General features: G+C 53.3%; 1 protein-coding gene across 1 annotated transcript; it reads right to left on the minus strand.

Moving 5' to 3' along the window:
- Positions 1 to 4,099: 4,099 nt before the first annotated feature.
- C12H1orf174 (chromosome 12 C1orf174 homolog) lies at positions 4,100 to 19,455 on the minus strand. The gene is made up of 5 exons (XM_069947032.1): positions 19,332 to 19,455; positions 14,831 to 14,953; positions 7,354 to 7,689; positions 7,040 to 7,168; positions 4,100 to 6,296 (listed from the first exon to the last, which is right to left on the minus strand). The coding sequence occupies exons 1-4, from the start codon at positions 19,344 to 19,346 to the stop codon at positions 7,040 to 7,042; spliced, it is 603 nt and encodes a 200-aa protein (XP_069803133.1). The 5' UTR covers positions 19,347 to 19,455; the 3' UTR covers positions 4,100 to 6,296.
- Positions 19,456 to 19,874: the final 419 nt, after the last annotated feature.

The raw sequence follows: 19,874 nt of genomic DNA on the forward strand, positions 1-19,874 counted from the left end.
AGTGGGCGGCTCTATGGAGGTGGGGTTCTTCCTTACATTTATGCAGTCACAGGAGAAGGACTACAGTTATTAAAGTGAATGTACCATCAGGCCCAGGCTGAAGCACTGGAGGCGGGCCGACCCACTCCTCTAGCAGAGAGGTCTGGCCTCTGAACACTAAACTATCAAACCCTTTCCAGAGAAGATAAGGGGTGTCCACTCTGGTCCTAAGGGGGCCCCATAGGGGGGAGGTCCTGAGCAGCCCCATAGGGGGAGGTCCTGAGCGGCCCCATAGGGGGAGGCCCTGAGCGGCCCCTTAGGGAAAGTTCCTGAGCGCCTCCATAGGGGGGAGGTCCTGAGCGGTCCCATAGGGGGAGGTCCTGAGCGGTCCCATAGGGCGGAGGTTCTGAGCGGTCCCATAGGGGGGAGGTCCTGAGCGGTCCCATAGGAGGGAGGTCCTGAGCGGTCCCATAGGGGGGAGGTCCTGAGGGGGTCCATAGGGGGGAGGTTCTGAGCAGCCCCACAGGTGGGGAAGGTCCTGAGCGGCTCCACAGGGGGGAGGTCCTGAGCGGTCCCATAGGAGGGAGGTCCTGAGCGGCTCCATAGGGGGGAGGTTCTGAGCGGCCTCACAGGTGGGGGAGGTCCTGAGCGGCCCCAAAGGTGGGGGAGGTCCTGAGCGGCCCCACCGGTGGGGGAGGTCCTGAGCGGCCCCATAGGAGGGAGGTCCTGAGCGGCTCCATAGGGGGGAGGTTCTGAGCAGCCCCACCAGTGGGGGAGGTCCTGAGCGGTCCCATAGGGGGAGGTCCTGAGCAGTCCCATAGGGGGGAGGTCCTGAGCGGTCCCATAGGAGGGAGGTCCTGAGCGGTCCCATAGGAGGGAGGTCCTGAGCGGTCCCATAGGGGGGAGGTCCTGAGCGGTCCCATAGGAGGGAGGTCCTGAGCGGGTCCATAGGGGGGAGGTTCTGAGCGGCCCCACAGGTGGGGAAGGTCCTGAGCGGTCCCATAGGAGGGAGGTCCTGAGCGGCTCCATAGGGGGGAGGTTCTGAGCGGCCTCACAGGTGGGGGAGGTCCTGAGCGGCCCCAAAGGTGGGGGAGGTCCTGAGCGGCCCCACAGGTGGGGGAAGTCCTGAGCGGCTCCACAGGGGGGAGGTCCTGAGCGGCCCCACCGGTGGGGGAGGTCCTGAGCGGCCCCACAGGTGGGGGAGGTCCTGAGCGGCTCCACAGGTGGGGGAGGTCCTGAGCGGCTCCACAGGTGGGGGAGGTCCTGAGCGGCCCCACAGGTGGGGGAGGTCCTGAGCGGCTCCACAGGTGGGGGAGGTCCTGAGCGGCTCCACAGGTGGGGGAGGTCCTGAGCGGCTCCACAGGTGGGGGAGGTCCTGAGCGGCTCCACAGGTGGGGGAGGTCCTGAGCGGCCCCACAGGTGGGGGAGGTCCTGAGCGGCCCCACAGGTGGGGGAGGTCCTGAGCGGCCCCACAGGTGGGAGATGTCCTGAGCTGTCCAATAGGAGGGAGGTCCTGAGCGGCCCCACAGGTGGTGGAAGTTCTTAGCGACCCCACAGGTGGGAGATGTCCTGAGCGGCCCCACAGGTGGGGGAGGTCCTGAGCGGCCCCACAGGTGGGGGAGGTCCTGAGCGACCCCACAGGTGGGGGAGGTCCTGAGCGGCCCCACAGGTGGGGGAGGTCCTGAGCGGCCCCAAAGGTGGGGGGGGGGGGGCTCATCCTTCGAGCAATCTGTGCCAGTGAGACAACCCCTGTAGCAGTATTTGGCAGTGTTTCCTTCCATTCTCCCTGGTCTCGGTAGTTTGGAAAACATTGCCTTCAAGCACAAGTATCATGGCTCCCAATCTGGTATTACTATGTAACCGCATCTGAAGCATGCAGCTCTGAGGGCCGAACAGCAGCTAAGTTTATCATCTAGTTCTTCTCAACAAATTGCTGAGCATCAGATCATGACTCTTCATCTTCCTCCTCTGTCCATAGGTTTCTTCTGCAGGGGGTTGGTGATAGCTGAAGACCTCCACCTCCATTCGGTAATCTATGACTCCGTTGATGACGTTGTTGTCCGTGTGCCATAGAAACCTGAGTTCGTCATCTTCCTTAATGATGAAGCAATAAAACCTTCTGGACGTTGGATATTACTGCTGCCGGTTGTTTTATGGTGGTGAGGAGCAGGGGGGAGGGGAGACCCCTATAGGCCGAGCGTCACCATGATGGGGTCAGGCCTGAGAGGGTGGTGCACACCACACTATGGGGGGCGCCAGTTCTCTCCTTCCCTTACTGCTTGTGCAGGTTCTCTGTCAGACATCTTCTGTGTGAAGGGGGAGATTTATCAAACTGGTGTAAAGTGACACTGGCTCAGTCGCCCCCGGCAACCAATCAGATTCCACCTCTCATTCCTCAAAGCTTGTTTAAAAAATGAGAGGTGGAATCTGATTGGTTGCCGGGGGCGACTGAGCCAGTGTCACTTTACACCATGTTTGATAAATCTCCCTTGAAGTCTTTCTCCATCATGATTTCTCAATGTATTGGGGGGGCACACGGCCGCTCCTGTAATGTATTGGGGGGGCGCACGGCCGCTCCTGTAATGTATTGGGGGGCGCACGGCCGCTCCTGTAATGTATTGGGGGGGGCGCACGGCCGCTCCTGTAATGTATTGGGGGGGGGGGGCGCACGGCCGCGCCTGTAATGTATTGGGGGGGCGCACGGCCGCTCCTGTAATGTATTGGGGGGCGCACGGCCGCTCCTGTAATGTATTGGGGGGGGGGGGCGCACGGCCGCGCCTGTAATGTATTGGGGGGGGGGGGGGGGGCGCACGGCCGCGCCTGTAATGTATTGGGGGGGGGCGCACGGCCGCTCCTGTTATGTATTGGGGGGGCGCACGGCCGCTCCTTTAATGTATTGGGGGGGGGGGGGGCACATTGTCCTGTAATGTATTGGGGGGCGCACGGCCGCTCCTGTAATGTATTGGGGGGGGGGGCGCACGGCCGCTCCTGTAATGTATTGGGGGGGGGGCACATTGTCCTGTAATGTATTGGAGGGCGCACGGCCGCTCCTGTAATGTATTGGGGGGGGCGCACGGCCGCTCCTGTAATGTATTGGGGGGCACAATGTCCTGTAATGTATTGGGGGGCGCACGGCCGCTCCTGTAATGTATTGGGGGGGGCGCACGGGCGTTCCTGTAATGTATTGGGGGGGGGGGGGCGCACGGCCGCTCCTGTAATGTATTGGGGGGGGCGCACGGCCGCTCCTGTAATGTATTGGGGGGGCGCACGGCCGCTCCTGTAATGTATTGGGGGGGCGCACGGCCGCTCCTGTAATGTATTGGGGGGGGGGGGGGGCGCACGCCGCTCCTGTAATGTATTGGGGGGCACATTGTCCTGTAATGTATTGGGGGGGGGCGCACGGCCGCTCCTGTAATGTATTGGGGGGGGGCGCACGGCCGCTCCTGTAATGTATTGGGGGGGGGGGGGGGCGCACGCCGCTCCTGTAATGTATTGGGGGGGGGGGGGCGCACGCCGCTCCTGTAATGTATTGGGGGGGCGCACGGCCGCTCCTGTAATGTATTGGGGGGGCGCACGGACGCTCCTGTAATGTATTGGGGGGGGGGGGGGGCGCACGGCCGCTCCTGTAATGTATTGGGGGGGCGCACGGCTGTACCTGCACATTGTATCTACCACATTCACAGGGTCCTTCCATGTTAGTACAGGCTGCTGGTATCTCTTATGGGTTTATAGGTCCAGGCTGTGATTGATCACTCACCTGTGGCTACTGACACTTGGAGGGGAATATATGTCAGCAGTACACCTGGCTTTAGGTAACTTTGAGGTATTTATGGCACTGCGCTCACCACAAAAAACAGGCCCTCCACCGGACAGAATGCTAAAAAGTTAGGAGACAATGTGACGTCTGCTGCATGAAGTCTTTTCTGTAAACAGCGCCACTATGTCTAGAGCCTTGTCTGGTAATGCAGTTGAGCTCCAGTAGGACTAAGCTGCAATACCAGACACAGCCTATAGCCAAGAATGGCGCTGTTCCGGATTAGGACCCAAGACGTCTCGTCCGTTCTTCCATTTGAAGCTGCTTACTTTAATCCACGGATAACAGGAGCCGTTGCCTGTGATAGTTTTCCTTTTTTTTAATGGCGTTACATATAACATAACATTTATCATACATTAAAGAATAATATGGACGGCTGAGATACCATCTGTATAAATCAGAACATAAAGATACAAAAACACAATGTCTCATCACACATTATAATAATAAGGATACAACTACCTCTAAAAATACTTATCGTGGCTGAAAGATGTTACGGTAAGTTGCTCCAGATGGCGCCATTACCCTCGCGGCGCCAACCAGGGCGAACAGCATGAGCCGATGGGTATTTGTAGTGACATCAGCGGAGGCCAGGAGTCCAATGTGCGGCTCTATAGGAGCGGGGTCCCTCTTTACATTTAGGAAGTAACGGGCAGGAGTGGAGTTGGCACTAGGGGGCAGTCTGTTCTCAGTGATCAGCTGTAATGGAGGACGGACCTCAGACACTTAACCTGACCATACACATTAAAGTCAGCCAAACACATTACTGGCCCGTACTGACGACCATCTTGCCTGGGCAGTTCTTAACAGCATTTAGTGACATGCTTTACAGTCAGACTCATGGACATAGACATCAATAGACTGTTGTCTGACTGAGTCTGTCCCCCCTGAGGGAGCTGCTATTGTCTCCTTTATCTACTGGTGTCACATGACGCTGCAATGCTGTACAGATCACTTAACAGCAGTCTCCTCTTTTCACCACAGACACAACAGGAAGTCTCAGCTGAGTTTTAGCCCCAGTGGTGAGAATGAGAACTGCAAGACGTCAGGATTATTTTATAATATAGATAGAAAAATTGAATATTAGGAATAATGTCACAATAAATTCTTTAAAAAAATCTGTTTACCATAAAAACATTATTTCCACAATAAGTTATTTTCTGATGACACTGTCTTTTAAGGGCAGAGAACAATCAGGCATCTCAGCCTTTGTTCTTGGGTAGATAAGCCGCTGACAGGGGTGTCTGGCAGCAGGTTCCTGCGTGAGGCTAATGTGTATGGGGGATTAGGAGAGGCCATCTTTAGTGGCTCTCTGATCTGTCTCATAAGGGAGGTCCTGAGTGGCCCCATCCTTAGGGCGATGGATGGCAGTCTTCCAATGTGAGACACCCCCGGGATATTATTTGGCAGCGATTCCTCATGACAAGATCTTCACTATGGACGCTATGACACAAAGGCAACAACAAAGCCAACCTGCTCTGGGGCACCATAAGGCACGTGATCCGCTATCACTATACACACTATGTTACTGCTCTACCTTAGGCGTCTGTGGCCGTCGTGGTGCGGATGGAGAGGCTTTAGGCTAGAGACCACTGGACTGGGATGAAGGAGCAGGATGAAGAGGGCATAGGTCGGGTCACAGTATATGGACGCTTGTTTCCAGTCAGGGTCTACACCCAAATATTAAAGCTTTGTTTTGTCATGAACATAAAGAGAGGAAACCGAGCAGGAACCCTCCGTACCCAAAACACAACCTGCCACAAATCTATTAAAGTCGGTACATAATGCTTCAAAACAGTGTACGTGTATGGAGACATAGCAGAGCCGAGTGTGTCATGAGACTACTCAATAGGGCTCATATTAACTCCCTGAGATAATGCAGTCTGCTAGGAAACACAACACGCTCAGCTCTGCTACATCTGCGGTTATTCTATGTCACCTGGTGCGTCATTATTTTGCTCAGCCACAGAGACAATGCTTTCCACTGCGTACACAAAGATCACCAGGCATAGCAGAGCCGAATTCCAAGCTGTGAAAACTAGTCCATCTCAGCTCTGCTACCTCTGACCCTTCCTTACATAACCAGATCTGCTACCTACATGATACTTGAGCACCTTAAGTACAGATCCTGTGCGGTCCCGTTCTTGGTTTCCTCCATGTGGAATAGTTTCAGTTCTCTTCAAAGTTACATACATGAGGAAGGAACACGCTGTATATAGGGTGATATAGGTGACATTGGGTGTGCGGATCAGATGCTTAGTACTGGTACTCCCAGCAGCAGGGACGCCACCTCTGTAGGGACTTTATTCCAATGGCGGCAACAACCATAACCCAGAAGTGATGGGTCCAGCGCTCATGGCGTCTCCCCCGCTCACGCACTATGTTAGTGGATCCCCTATATACATATACACAAAGAAGGTCACTTTGGCTTCACCAGTCTGTGTGTTGGTTATAGGCAGTAGGTAGTGGGTCCAATCCAGTGTCCTGGCTGCAAAACAGGCGCCTGAAAAGAAAGGAGAAGATGAGCCAACTCTATAACAGAACAACTCAGCTCTGCTACATCTGTATGTAAATGGATGACAACCACAGTGGGTAGAGAGCTGATCACACATTTAATGGAGTAGTCTGGCCAGGATCCCTATTTTCAGCATGCCCAGGGAAGAGGTAAGTAAAACAAAAACCAACATCCACTCCCCCCCCCCAGCTCCACCCCACTTCCTGGTATTGAGACATGACTGGCAGGCCTGCTCAGCGTCAGAGACAGGACACTGCTACAGCGGTCAGCGGGGGATCGGGATACCGGGATGGAGGAATACAGGTGGTGGGCCAGGGAGGTAACTAGATGTTATTTTTTTCACCCACCCCTTCCCCGGACCTGGCTGGACTACCCCTTTAAGGGACAGCTATTCCAAGTTACTCTTACTGTACTGATTTTATACGACACCATGCCCTTATTACTGATCACCTCCAGAGCTGCAGTCAGAATTCTGCTGGCAGCCCCTGAAAACTATAGGCGTTTCCTCTACTGTCCTCCTGTTCAGGTACACCCTTAGGGGTGCAGCTAAAAACAATGATGCTGCTCCTGAGGGGAAAATTGTACACTGCAACATCTAGAACACAGCATGTCAAAAGTGGAAAACCGATGGAAGCCTCACCGGAGGCCGGCGGGACCAGATCTGGACCGTGCTCCTCTATAAATACATATCCTCATGGTCTGGTGACGCTCCATGTAAACCGGTCACTTACTTATATGGCATCTTCATTAGTCAAGCTCTTATCATCCTCCTCCTCGTCCTCCTCCTTAGCTCTGAAGTGGAGATTCCTCAGCTCTCGTCTGCTCATTGAGGCACAAGATGTGGCAACCGGCGGAAAGTCCTGAGGATTAAAGGAACTGGATTAGAGGAGATGAAACTTTCCTGATACAGTAAGTGCTCGCCGCAGTTCTTGCCACATCTGCTGTGTAAAAAATTACAGGAAGTGAACTGTTCCAATTTATCAGAAGTGTCTCCATGGTAACAGACTACAAACCAGCCCTGATGTAGTCTGACCCACAGTCTCACCTGCATGAGATCAGCGTTTTCAAAGAATCTCCCGAGCGGCATGGGCTGGTTGCTGTCCTCATCGAAGAAGGGACTGTTATCTCCACAGACCCCTCTGCCATCCGGATGCGCCATGCCGGACAACCCCATACCATCACCGCTGTCATCTGTTAGGCCGTGATATGATGCAGAGTCGCTGGATCTGGAGACCTGGCGTGTAGACACACGGGTGCGGACTGTCACCTTTGGGCACCTCCTGGTTGCTCCTCTCCTGGCGCCGTCACTACTCTGCAGTCTGCTGTTCTGGTCACCAACCTTTTTTGACAGATTTCTACTGGAAGTTTTGCGGGTTGAAGCCTGAAACAAATCAGACGAGTGCCATTAATATACAACATTTACAGCAGTTGTCGTTTTATCTGATCGGCTATTACTGGCCAGTGAGGATCAACGTCCACTTCAAGTGTTTGGCCCCTGTATCCTCATTCTGTGTATAATCCAGGATCTACTCACGCACAGTATAATTATATATATATATATATATATATATATATATATATATACACACACACACACACACACACACACACACACACACACACACATATATATATACACACACATACACACAGTAATAACTGGGATGATAGATACATGGTAAGCGCCAGCGATATAACAAGCTGTGCATGTGTGCCCCTTACCCTATACCCATATGATTCCAGAATATCGGCACCTGATACAATATTAATTCCCCACCTAGGCCTTTCTAATTATGAGCACCATGCTCTCTTCTCGGACATCTAATGGTTGGGACACATTCCCGGAAGCGCCAAGATGGAATGAGAATTGGATAGTATAGGGAGGGCAGGAAAAGCTGCCGGGAGTATAAGTGAGTGGTGGTTTTCCTACAGGAGCGACGCCTTGTTCGGGCCCTTCCCGGAGGGATCTCGCTAATCCACCATTTTGAGACTCTTAATTGAGGCTCCATGGACATTTTTGCATATTTGTATAAATGAGCCAATAGGACGCCTCCATGGAGGCCACCACCAGTGTCCTCATACAGAGACAGGAAGGAAACATCTGAGAACCTTGATCCTGAAACTGAGGTTTGGAAGGAAGATCCATGACGTGGCAGTGTTAAATCGCATACTAATGAAGAGGCTGCTCTGAGGATCCTTGGTGGTACCTGGACAGTGCCTCCAAGGTGGTACCTGTCACCAAGCTCCTAACTCCCCATTGGCACAGAGCTGATGCCATCAGATCAAGCTGCTGTGGATATATCCTATACATAGAGAAGAGCGATCATCTCATGAGGACTTTGGTGGCCGCTGCAAGGTGCAACAGGAGAAGCACAGACTGTTAGTGGTACAAGCCAAGTGAGAAGCAGAGAAGGTGCTTGAAGGGGGGCAAGATGGAGACATGCATCCCGCAGACCCCAGAAATTTGGTCTGCTCCATTGACTCCATGACAGAACAAAGAGGCTCCCATCTTGTTCAAGGGTTTCTGTCCAAGATTTCACTAACTTATGGTACGTTTACAGACAGATTTATCCGACAGATCTTTGAAGCCATAGCCAGGAACAGACTATAAACAGGGAACAGGTCATAAAGGAAAGACTCAGATTTCTCCTCTTCTCAAATCCATTCCTGGCTTTGGCTTCCAAAATCTGTCAGATAAATCTCTCTGTGTAAATGCACCATAAGGGTCCATTTACACCAGGGGTCTCAAACTCGCGGCCCTCCAGCTGTTGCAAAACTACAATTCCCATCATGCCTGGGACAGCCAAAGCTTGCATGATGGGAATTGTAGTTTTGCAACAGCTGGAGGGCCGCGAGTTTGAGACCGATGATTTACACAGAAAGATTATCTGCCAAAGATAGGAATGGATTTGAAAGGAGGAGAAATCTCAGGCTTTCCTTTAAGACCTGATCTCTGTTTATAGTCTGTTCCTGGCTTTGGCTTCTGTCAGATAATCTGTGTAAATGGACCCTAAATTGTCTTTCTTAAAGTGACACTGTCCCCCCCTTTGTGCATTCTGACATCTCTACACAGGTGTAAAGGGTAAATTTAGCGGTTTTCATATCATACGTCTTGGTGTTTGTTCAAGTACAAAGTGTCCTTTTATCAACTGCAGATTGTGTTAAGTGGGCGTGGCCTCGCTGGATTAGCGCCACTTAGCCCTGCCCACAATGACACCGTTGGTCCCACCCCCTTGACGCCCATTGGTTGGCCGCTGTAAAGGGGGGTGGGGTCTAGACCTTTCGGCCAGCCTGTTCCAATGGTTGGCGAGGGGGCGGGGCCAACTGTTGTGTTGTGGGCAGGGCTAAGTGGCACTAATGCCGCTAGGCCCCGCCCACTTAACACAATCTGCAGTTGATAAAAGATGACTTTTTACTTGAACAAGCACCATGACGTATGATATAAAATAAGGTATGAAAAACGCTAAATTTACCCCAGTGGCGTCGCTAGGCTTAATCATTCGGGGCCAAAGCCCCGAATGATTTCAGCCTAGCCCCGAAAGTCTTTTTGATCCCGCCAGCACAGAAATATCAGCAGCCGGGTCTGAGATAGATGACTATCAGAGGCCCCAGGCTGCTGTTACTTCAGTGCTGGCGGGCCGCGGGAGTGGGATCAGCCGGCACCACTTCCGGACGCCTTGTGACATCATCCCGCTCCTTATTGGACAGAGGGCCGCAGTGGACGCTGCACGCTCCGGCCTGCCTCTCTCCTGCGCTCCCGGGACGTCAGCACAGGGCGCCGCCAGCTGTAGACCCCTCCTGCCCCAGAATCCGCGCGGACCCCGGTGCCGCAGCTACAGCCCCTTCACCAGTGGCGTCGCTAGGCTTAATCATTCGGGGCCAAAGCCCCGAATGATTTCAGCCTAGCCCCGAAAGTCTTTTTGATCCCGCCAGCACAGAAATATCAGCAGCCGGGTCTGAGATAGATGACTATCAGAGGCCCCAGGCTGCTGTTACTTCAGTGCTGGCGGGCCGCGGGAGTGGGATCAGCCGGCACCACTTCCGGACGCCTTGTGACATCATCCCGCTCCTTATTGGACAGAGGGCCGCAGTGGACGCTGCACGCTCCGGCCTGCCTCTCTCCTGCGCTCCCGGGACGTCAGCACAGGGCGCCGCCAGCTGTAGACCCCTCCTGCCCCAGAATCCGCGCGGACCCCGGTGCCGCAGCTACAGCCCCTTCACCCCCCGGAATCTGCGCTGACAGGGGGCGCCGTGCCGGGAGATACAGCCCACCCCCTGGAACCCGCACGGACCCCTGGCGCAGATACAGCCCCCCCACACCCCGAGTGGTCCCCAGCTCCCCCACTTACAAGGACTCCCCCTCCTGAATCGTTGCCAACAGAGGGATCCAGCAGCCACAGACGCGCACCTCCAGGACCCGCGCCGCAAACCCGCCACCCCCTCGGACCTCACTGCCAGGCTGACTGGCTGGAGAAGACAGGTGAGTAAAATGTTTTTTTTTGTTTGGCTAGGCTGGGGCAGTAGTAGTGTGTATGGGGGGCTCAGATGGGGGTAGTAGTGTGTGTATGGGGGGCTCAGATGGGGGTAGTAGTGTGTGTATGGGGGGCTCAGATGGGGGTAGTAGTGTGTGTATGGGGGGCTCAGATGGGGGTAGTAGTGTGTGTGGGGGGCTCAGATGGGGTAGTAGTGTGTGTGTATGGGGGGCTCAGATGGGGGTAATAGTGTGTGTATGGGGGGCTCAGATGGGGGTAATAGTGTGTGTATGGGGGGGCTCAGATGGGGGTAATAGTGTGTGTATGGGGGCTCAGATGGGGGTAATAGTGTGTGTATGGGGGGCTCAGATGGGGTAGTAGTGTGTGTATGGGGGGCTCAGATGGGGTAGTAGTGTGTGTAGGGGGCAGGTTTACTGTAGGCAGAGGGGGGGACTTACTATGGTGGGTACAGTAGGTGCTATATTACTATATAGGGGGCACAGCAGTGGGGGCATTTTTACTATGGGGGACAAAGCAGGGGGCATTATTACTATATTTGGGTGCACAGCAGGGACATTATTACTATATGGGGCACAGCATGGGTCATTATTACTATATGGAGGCACAGCATGGGTCATTATTACTATATGGAGGCACAGCAGGAGACATTACTACTATATGTGGGCACAGCAGGAGACATTATTACTATATGGGAGCATAGCAGGGGACATTATTACTATATGGAGGCACAGTAGGGGCATTTAACAATGTGGGAGAGCACAGCAGGGAGCATTATTACTTTATTTGGGTGCACAGCAGGGGATACTCTATATGGGAATAATGCACAGCGGGGGTATTTTATATGAGGATGCTGCACAGCAGGGGGGCTATTTTATATAAGGAAGGATGCTGAGCAGGGGGGCTATACTATTTCGAGGCACAGTTGAGGCCTATAATGTATGCAGACACAGAGGGAAGGGCGGGGGCTACAACTATATGGGGGTAGAGAGAAGGCCTATACTATGTGAGCACAGCTAGGGCATATAGGGCACAGAGGAGACCTAATCACTGTGTGTGCTGGAGCAAGGAGCCTAAAATGTTTTTCCTGTCAGATTCTGGAGAGAAGGGTTATGGCTTGGGCCGAATGGAAAAGAAAGAGAAAAGTGGGTGACTCTGATCAGAGAAGATGTCAACTGTGAGTCACAATTTCAAATACTAGCCTATGTGATCATCTGTTTTAAAAAAAAAAGTTATACACACACATGCGCGCGCGCGCACACACATATATATATATATATATAGTGTGTGTGTGTAACGTCACTGGAGAAGTCAACTCAGGGGGCCTGTGCCCCGGATGTTTTAAGACCCTAGCAACGCCCCTGATTTACCCTTTACACCTGTGTAGAGATGTCAGAATGCAAAAAGGAGGTGACAGGGTCACTTTAAGGACCCTGAATAAGCTGGGATAGAAGCCCCGCAATGGGATTAGAAACCATGACTATCCCTGGAGGACAAGGTATAAAGAGCTAGATGGAAACCTGCTTTAAATGCAAGAGAGTGCGAATAAAGAGCGCAACAATCCCGGGAAGAGAACTTTATTCTGTAACCCAGTGACACGTCCTGCACCCAGATGTCCTGAACTCGGGCCAAACACCCTGAAACCCAGAGAGGTGCCCACTCATGTTAGGGGGGAAATTCAGGATCCCAGAGCTTTGGAGGAATTGGGCTGGAAAGGGGAAAGTCTGGAATTGGAGGAACTGGGTCTGGAAGAAGGTTGTTTGCCCCCAGAGGGCTAGAGTGATTGTCCAAAAGAGCCCCCCTCCGAAAGAAGCAGTAACCAGTGATGGCTGTATCACCTACTTGGAGCCTGAATCCACTTGCGACGCCCAAGGCCAAAGTGGGACGAACGGCCACAATGTTGGCTGCTGGCGGAGTCTGGAACAGAGCTGAGATACAGACCAGCGATAGGGACCGGCACAGTGTATCTGCTGGGCAAAATCCATAAGGTCCTGCAGCTCCTCAGCTGCTTTGACAAGGTGGGGATGGCACTGGAGACCAACATGGTGGCCAGGGTGGGCTGGAGAAGTGTCCGAAAACTCTTATACGTCCACTGGACAACCAATGGTTAAAAAATCTCCAGTCTTCCAGTACTTATCAGCTGCTGTATGTCCTGCAGGAAGTGGTGTATTCTCTCCAGTCTGACACAGTGCTCTCTGCTGCCACCTCTGTCCAGTAACTGTAACTGTCTCCAGAGCAGGAGAAGTTTTCTATGGGGATTTGCTGCTGCTCTGGACAGTTCCTGACATGGACAGAGGTGGCAGCAGAGAGCACTGTGTCAGACTGTATACACCACTTCCTGCAGGACATACAGCAGCTCATAAGTACTGGAAGTCTGGAGATTTTTTTATAGAAGTAAATGACAAATCTCTGATACTTTCTGGCAATTTGATTTGAAAGAAAAAAAAATTGGCAAACAATCCCTTGAAGGATTGACAGGAGGTGCCGACCACAAGGAAACCTGATCGGGTGAAAACAGATGAGGGATATGATTGTGCTAGAGCAGGCCTGTCCTGGCATGATGGGAATTGTAGTTTTGCAACAGCTGGAGGGCCGAAGGTTTCCCATGCCTGTGCTAGAGTATGGAAATGGGTTTATCCAGATTGTTCTATTCTTGTCAGAGGAGCTTGTTATTCTCCTAGCGGTTATGACAGGTTTCCATACTCGTCCTGCATATTCCCTTCTACTGAAGATAACTTTGTCCAAAGAGTCCGATTCTTAAAGGAGAAGTCCAGCATTTTCTAAAAGTTGGCAGCCTGCAGGGGGAGGGGGGAAATGTAACAACTTACCTCTCCCTGTGCCTGTGGTGAGTGGTCACAGGACCCCCCCAGCTCCGGGATCTCCACGTCACGCCGCTCAGCCAGTCTGGGGTGGGATGCCGCCCTAGTCACTGACTGCCTAAGTGGCTAGTCCATCAGCCAGAACAGGCCTTTTCTCCCTTCTGAGTTGTGATGTCATCACAACTTGGGGGGAAATGACTTACAGCGGGGTCCCACAGGCACGGGGAGAGATAAGTGCGTACTTGTAATCAATTTCCCCCTCCCCCTGCAGGCTTTTTGAAAATGCTGGACTTTTCCTTTAAAGGTCCACTGGGTATAAGATCTCCTGGAGAGCAGAAACCAGACTGTTCCCAATGCTCAACATCTTAGCTGTCTTTTCGGGGTACAAGAGCAAATCCAAGTTGGCGTAGGATAACTCGCCAGGCGAGCATGAGCACCTCGCTGAAGGTGATCCCAGAAGAGAGACCAAAATAGAGGAGGACCTGGTGGATGGAGCCTTGGGGGCTTCTTTGAGTGGTCTCTGCAGACTGTTTCTGGGGCCCTGGGAGAATGACACCAAAGTGGCCAAACAAGGCGGCATAAGTGATTGAAAGCCACCACCATCAGTGGTCCTGCTGCGGTGGAGGTAGCAGTCCTGCTGCTAGGTTGTTGTCCTCCTACGGCCTCTTTCACGTCCCTGGTGTACTGGCCTGTCTCCTGGTAGCCTCCAGCCTCTGGACACTACGCTGACAGACAGAGCAAACTTTCTTGCCACAGCTCGCATTGATGTGCCTGGATGAGCTGCACTACCTGAGCCACTTGTGTGGGTTATATTCCGTCTCATGCTACCACCAGTGTGAAAGCACCAGCAACATTCATAAGTGACCAAAACTGTGTGGTCCCCACCTGCAGGACCGTCCGTTATTGAGGGGGTCTTGCTGACTGCAGGTGACAGTGATTGTCAGGCAGTGCTGCTTCCTGAGTGGGCAGTCTGATGTCAAAGTTTGATTCACTTGGAGTTATATTGTATTGTTTAAGTGTTCCCTTTACTTTTTTGAGCAGCGTATATCTATCCTAAGATAACAAGGAAGGAAATACTATAATGGCGGACTAGATGGGGCCAGGGGTGAGGAGGTGTGTGTGTGTGTGTGTGTGGGGGGGGCTTTATCAGCTGACCCCTTCTATGTTTCTATGACACAGAACAGGAATCTCTCTGTAGACCCGGCGTCCTCACCGCATTTCCCTTCCTTGCAGACTTTTCCACGCAGCGGATTTCGGCTTCATCCTCAGAGGATTTCTCCACTGCTGAGTAATTCTGAGACTTCTGGTGAGCCGAGCTCCGCACCCCATCTGTTATCTGGAAACAAACTGAGGGTTAGTCCTGCCGCCTCCTCTGTAATCTCCCCTATAGTCGGACATCACTCATACCACCTCCCCTGTACAGACGCCACTCATACCCCCCCATGAACATCACTAATACCTCCCATGTACGGACGTCACTCATACCCCCCCATGAACATCACTAATACCACCTCCCTTGTACGGACGTCACTCATACCCCCCATGAACATCACTCATACCACCTCCCCTGTACAGACGCCACTCATACCCCCCCCATGAACATCACTAATACCTCCCTTGTACGGACGTCACTCATACCCCCCCCCCATGAACATCACTAATACCTCCCTTGTACGGACGTCACTCATACCCCCCCCATGACCATCACTCATACCACCTCCCCTGTACGAACACCACTCATACCCCCCATGAACATCACTAATACCTCCCCTGTCGTTACTTATACCCCCCCATGAACATCACTCATACCACCTTCCCCAGTACAGACGCAACTAATACACCCCCCCCCCCCCCCCACTTCCCCCATGGACCAGGGCTGTGGAGTCTGAGCTGGTTTTGGCTGGAGTCAGAAAAAATGTGCCCACTTTAAAAAAAAATCTTTTAAAATGCTATAATTTTTTTGTGGATTTTTATTGGAGTTTTCCTCTGGATTTTAAAAATGTTCCTCATCAATATAGTTTATTTTCTATCAGTCTAAGCCCTTTATTAATTACACCCCGGCAGGCTGTGTGTGTGTGTGCTATGGTTGCAGCAGGCTGTGTGTTTGTGTGTGTGTGTGTGCGCTATGGCTGCAGCAGGCTGTGTGTGTGTGTGCGCTATGGCTGCAGCAGGCTGTGTGTGTGTGTGTGCGCTATGGCTGCAGCAGGCTGTGTGTGTGTGTGTGTGCGCGCGCGCTATGGCTGCAGCAGGCTGTGTGTGTGTGTGTGTGCGCGCGCTATGGCTGCAGCAGGCTGTGTGTGTGTGTGTGTATGTGCGCTATGGCTGCAGCAGGCTGTGTGTGTGTGTGTGTGTGTGTGTGTGTGCGCTATGGCTGCAGCAGGCTGTGTGTGTGTGTGTATGTGCGCTATGGCTGCAGCAGGCTGTGTGTGTGTGTGTGTGTGTGTGTGTGTGCGCTATGGCTGCAGCAGGCTGTGTGTGTGTGTGTGTGTGTGTGTGTGTGTGTATGTGCGCTATGGCTGCAGCAGGCTGTGTGTGTGTGCTATGGCTGCAGCAGGCTGTGTGTGTGTGTGTGTGTATGTGCGCTATGGCTGCAGCAGGCTGTGTGTGTGTGCTATGGCTGCAGCAGGCTGTGTGTGTGTGTGTGTGTGTGTGCGCGCGCTATGGCTGCAGCAGGTTGTGTGCATGTGTGTGCGCGCGCTATGGCTGCAGCAGGCTGTGTGGGTGTGTGTGCGCGCGCTATGGCTGCAGCAGGCTGTGTGTGTGTGTGCGCGCGCTATGGCTGGAGCAGGCTGTGTGTGTGTGTGTGTGTGCGCGCTATGGCTGCAGCAGGCTGTGTGTGTGTGTGTGTGTGCTATGGCTGCAGCAGGCTGCGTGTGTGTGTGTGCTATGGCTGCAGCAGGCTGTGTGCATGTGTGTGTGCGCGCACTATGGCTGCAGCAGGCTGTGTGCATGTGTGCGCACGTTAGAAAGAGAGGCGCTAGTCTAGCTCTATGGCCGACCCCCATATCTGACCTGTCTATCGCTATGGCTGACCCCTATATCTGACCTCTCTATGGCTTTGGCTGACCCCTATATCTGACCTCTCTATGGCTATGGCTGAGCCCTATATCTGACCTCTCTATGGCTGAGCCCTATATCTGACCTCTCTATGGCTGAGCCCTATATCTGACCTCTCTATGGCTATGGCTGACCCCTATATCTGACCTCTCTATGGCTATGGCTGACCCCTATATCTGACCTCTCTATGGCTGAGCCCTATATCTGACCTCTCTATGGCTGAGCCCTATATCTGACCTCTCTATGGCTGAGCCCTATATCTGACCTCTCTATGGCTGAGCCCTATATCTGACCTCTCTATGGCTGAGCCCTATATCTGACCTCTCTATGGCTGAGCCCTATATCTGACCTCTCTATGGCTGAGCCCTATATCTGACCTCTCTATGGCTGAGCCCTATATCTGACCTCTCTATGGATGAGCCCTATATCTGACCTCTCTATGGCTGACCCCTATATCTGACCTCTCTATCGCTATCGCTGGCCCCTATATCTGACCTCTCTATGGCTATGGCTGACCCCTATATCTGACCTCTCTATGGCTGACCCCTATATCTGACCCCTCTCTGTGCAGATGAGTGATTGTTATATGACCGGCCTGTGTGGTTCAGTACCGCGCCGCTGTCCAGTATCCAATCTCACTGTAGCTGATGATTCTGGATACACGCCCCATCACAACCGACAGCCATCACCAGACCATCCTCGTCTTCATCGCCGTCCACCAGACCATCATCATCATGACCTGACACCCAGCCGTTCAACATCCCAACAACTACACCCATCATCATCAGGAACCCCACCACCCATCTACCCCCACCAGCCACCTATTTACCCCCATCAGTTACCCCACTACCCCCACCAGCCACCTATCTACCCCCATCAGTTACCCCACTACCCTCACCAGCCACCTATCTACCCCCATCAGTTACCCCACTACCCTCACCAGCCACCTATCTACCCCCATCAGTTACCCCACTACCCTCACCAGCCACCTATCTACCCCCATTAGTTACCCCACTACCCTCACCAGCCACCTATCTACCCCCATCAGTTACCCCACTACCCTCACCAGCCACCTATCTACCCCCATCAGTTACCCCACTACCCTCACCAGCCACCTATCTACCCCATCAGTTACCCCACTACCCTCACCAGCCACCTATCTACCCCCATCAGTTACCCCACTACCCTCACCAGCCACCTATCTACCCCCATCAGTTACCCCACTACCCTCACCAGCCACCTATCTACCCCCATCAGTTACCCCACTACCCTCACCAGCCACCTATCTACCCCCATCAGTTACCCCACTACCCTCACCAGCCACCTATCTACCCCCATCAGTTACCCCACTACCCTCACCAGCCACCTATCTCCCCCATTAGTCACCCCACTACTCCCACCAGTCTCCTATCTCCCCCCAGTAGTTACCCCACTACCCCCACCAGTCTCTTATCTCCCCCAGTAGTTACCCCACCAGCCTCCTATCTCCCCCATTAGTTACCCCACCAGCCTCCTATCTCCCCCATTAGTTACCCCACCAGCCTCCTATCTCCCCCATTAGTTACCCCACCAGCCTCCTATCTCCCCCAGTAGTTACCCCACCAGCCTCCTATCTCCCCCAGTAGTTACCCCACCAGCCTCCTATCTCCCCCATTAGTTACCCCACCAGCCTCCTATTTCCCCCATTAGTTACCCCACCAGCCTCCTATCTCCCCCATTAGTTACCCCACCAGCCTCCTATCTCCCCCATTAGTTACCCCACTACCCCCAGCAGCCTCCTATCTCCCCCCAGTAGTTACCCCACTACCCCCAGCAGCCTCCTATCTACCCCATCAGTTACCCCACTACCCCCACCAGCCTCCTATCTCCCCCCAGTAGTTACCCCACTACCCCCACCAGCCTCCTATCTACCCCCATCAGTTACCCCACTACCCCCACCAGCCTCCTATCTACCCCCATTAGTTACCCCACTACCCCCAGCAGCCTCCTATCTCCCCCCAGTAGTTACCCCACTACCCCCACCAGTCTCCTATGTCCCCCCAGTAGTTACCCCACTACCCCCACCAGCCTCCTATCTACCCCCATTAGTTACCCCACTACCCCAGCAGCCTCCTATCTCCCCCCAGTAGTTACCCCACTACCCCCACCAGCCTCCTATCTACCCCCATTAGTTACCCCACTACCCCAGCAGCCTACTATTTCCCCCCAGTAGTTACCCCACTACCCCCACCAGCCTCCTATCTACCCCCATTAGTTACCCCACTACCCCAGCAGCCTCCTATCTCCCCCCAGTAGTTACCCCACTACCCCCAGCAGCCTCCTATGTCCCCCCAGTAGTTACCCCACTACCCCCAGCAGCCTCCTATGTCCCCCCAGTAGTTACCCCACTACCCCCAGCAGCCTCCTATGTCCCCCCAGTAGTTACCCCACTACCCCCAGCAGCCTCCTATCTCCCCCAGTAGTTACCCCACCACCCCCACCAGTCTCCTATCTCCCCCCAGACACCTCATGTATCGCCCTGTTACCTCACACACAGCCGTCGCGGCACTTGTTGATCATCCCCGTCCCTCTCCTACCCCCGGTCCCCTCCCTCCCGGTACGCCGGTTTCCTGCCCCCCGCTGCCCATAGTGACCCCGTCCCCCGGTGTCCCGCTCACCTTCCTCTTCTTCATGGATACACCGGCTCCCGCCGTCACCGCCAAAACTCTCCGACACTTAGTAAAACTTTCCAGACTCCGCCACAGCCCCGCCCAGCGACTGACACGGCGAGCCGGCTGCGTCTGACGTCACCAGGGAAACACATAGTAAAGAGGCCATCTTAAGTGAGGGCACAACACGCGGGGAGCCCAGCGCACGTAACGTTACGTGAAGCCGACGGCAGCCATGTCTGAACCTGGCGGGCGCCCGTAACCCTTGCAGCTCCGTATCCCTGTTGCTTTTGGAATAAAGGTGAATCCGTGATCTTAGCTTTTATATTTTTTTATATTATTATATTTTTGATTTCCCCAAAACAAAATTCACAGAACTAAGATTAAATGATGGATGTATAGTAACAAAATACTAAGTGTGAAGGGAGACAAATAATAATAATAATAATAATAATAATAATTATTATTATTATTGTATAGCGCCAACAGATTCCACACAAGAACACAAACTGCAGCAACTCCTTCCTCATAGGTGATCATCGCTCACTTCTG

The sequence above is a fragment of the Dendropsophus ebraccatus genome, chromosome 12, assembly GCF_027789765.1.
Source record: "Dendropsophus ebraccatus isolate aDenEbr1 chromosome 12, aDenEbr1.pat, whole genome shotgun sequence".
Lineage (NCBI taxonomy): Eukaryota > Metazoa > Chordata > Amphibia > Anura > Hylidae > Dendropsophus > Dendropsophus ebraccatus.

What these genes read in the sequence shown, in the direction of transcription:
- C12H1orf174 (XM_069947032.1), bottom strand. An exon ending in CTGCAAGGAAGGGAAATGCG is followed by an intron (nt 7,690 to 14,830) that starts GTGAGGACGCCG and finishes GATTTGTTTCAG; the next exon opens with GCTTCAACCCGCAAAACTTC. An exon ending in AAAACGCTGATCTCATGCAG is followed by an intron (nt 7,169 to 7,353) that starts GTGAGACTGTGG and finishes TTTAATCCTCAG; the next exon opens with GACTTTCCGCCGGTTGCCAC.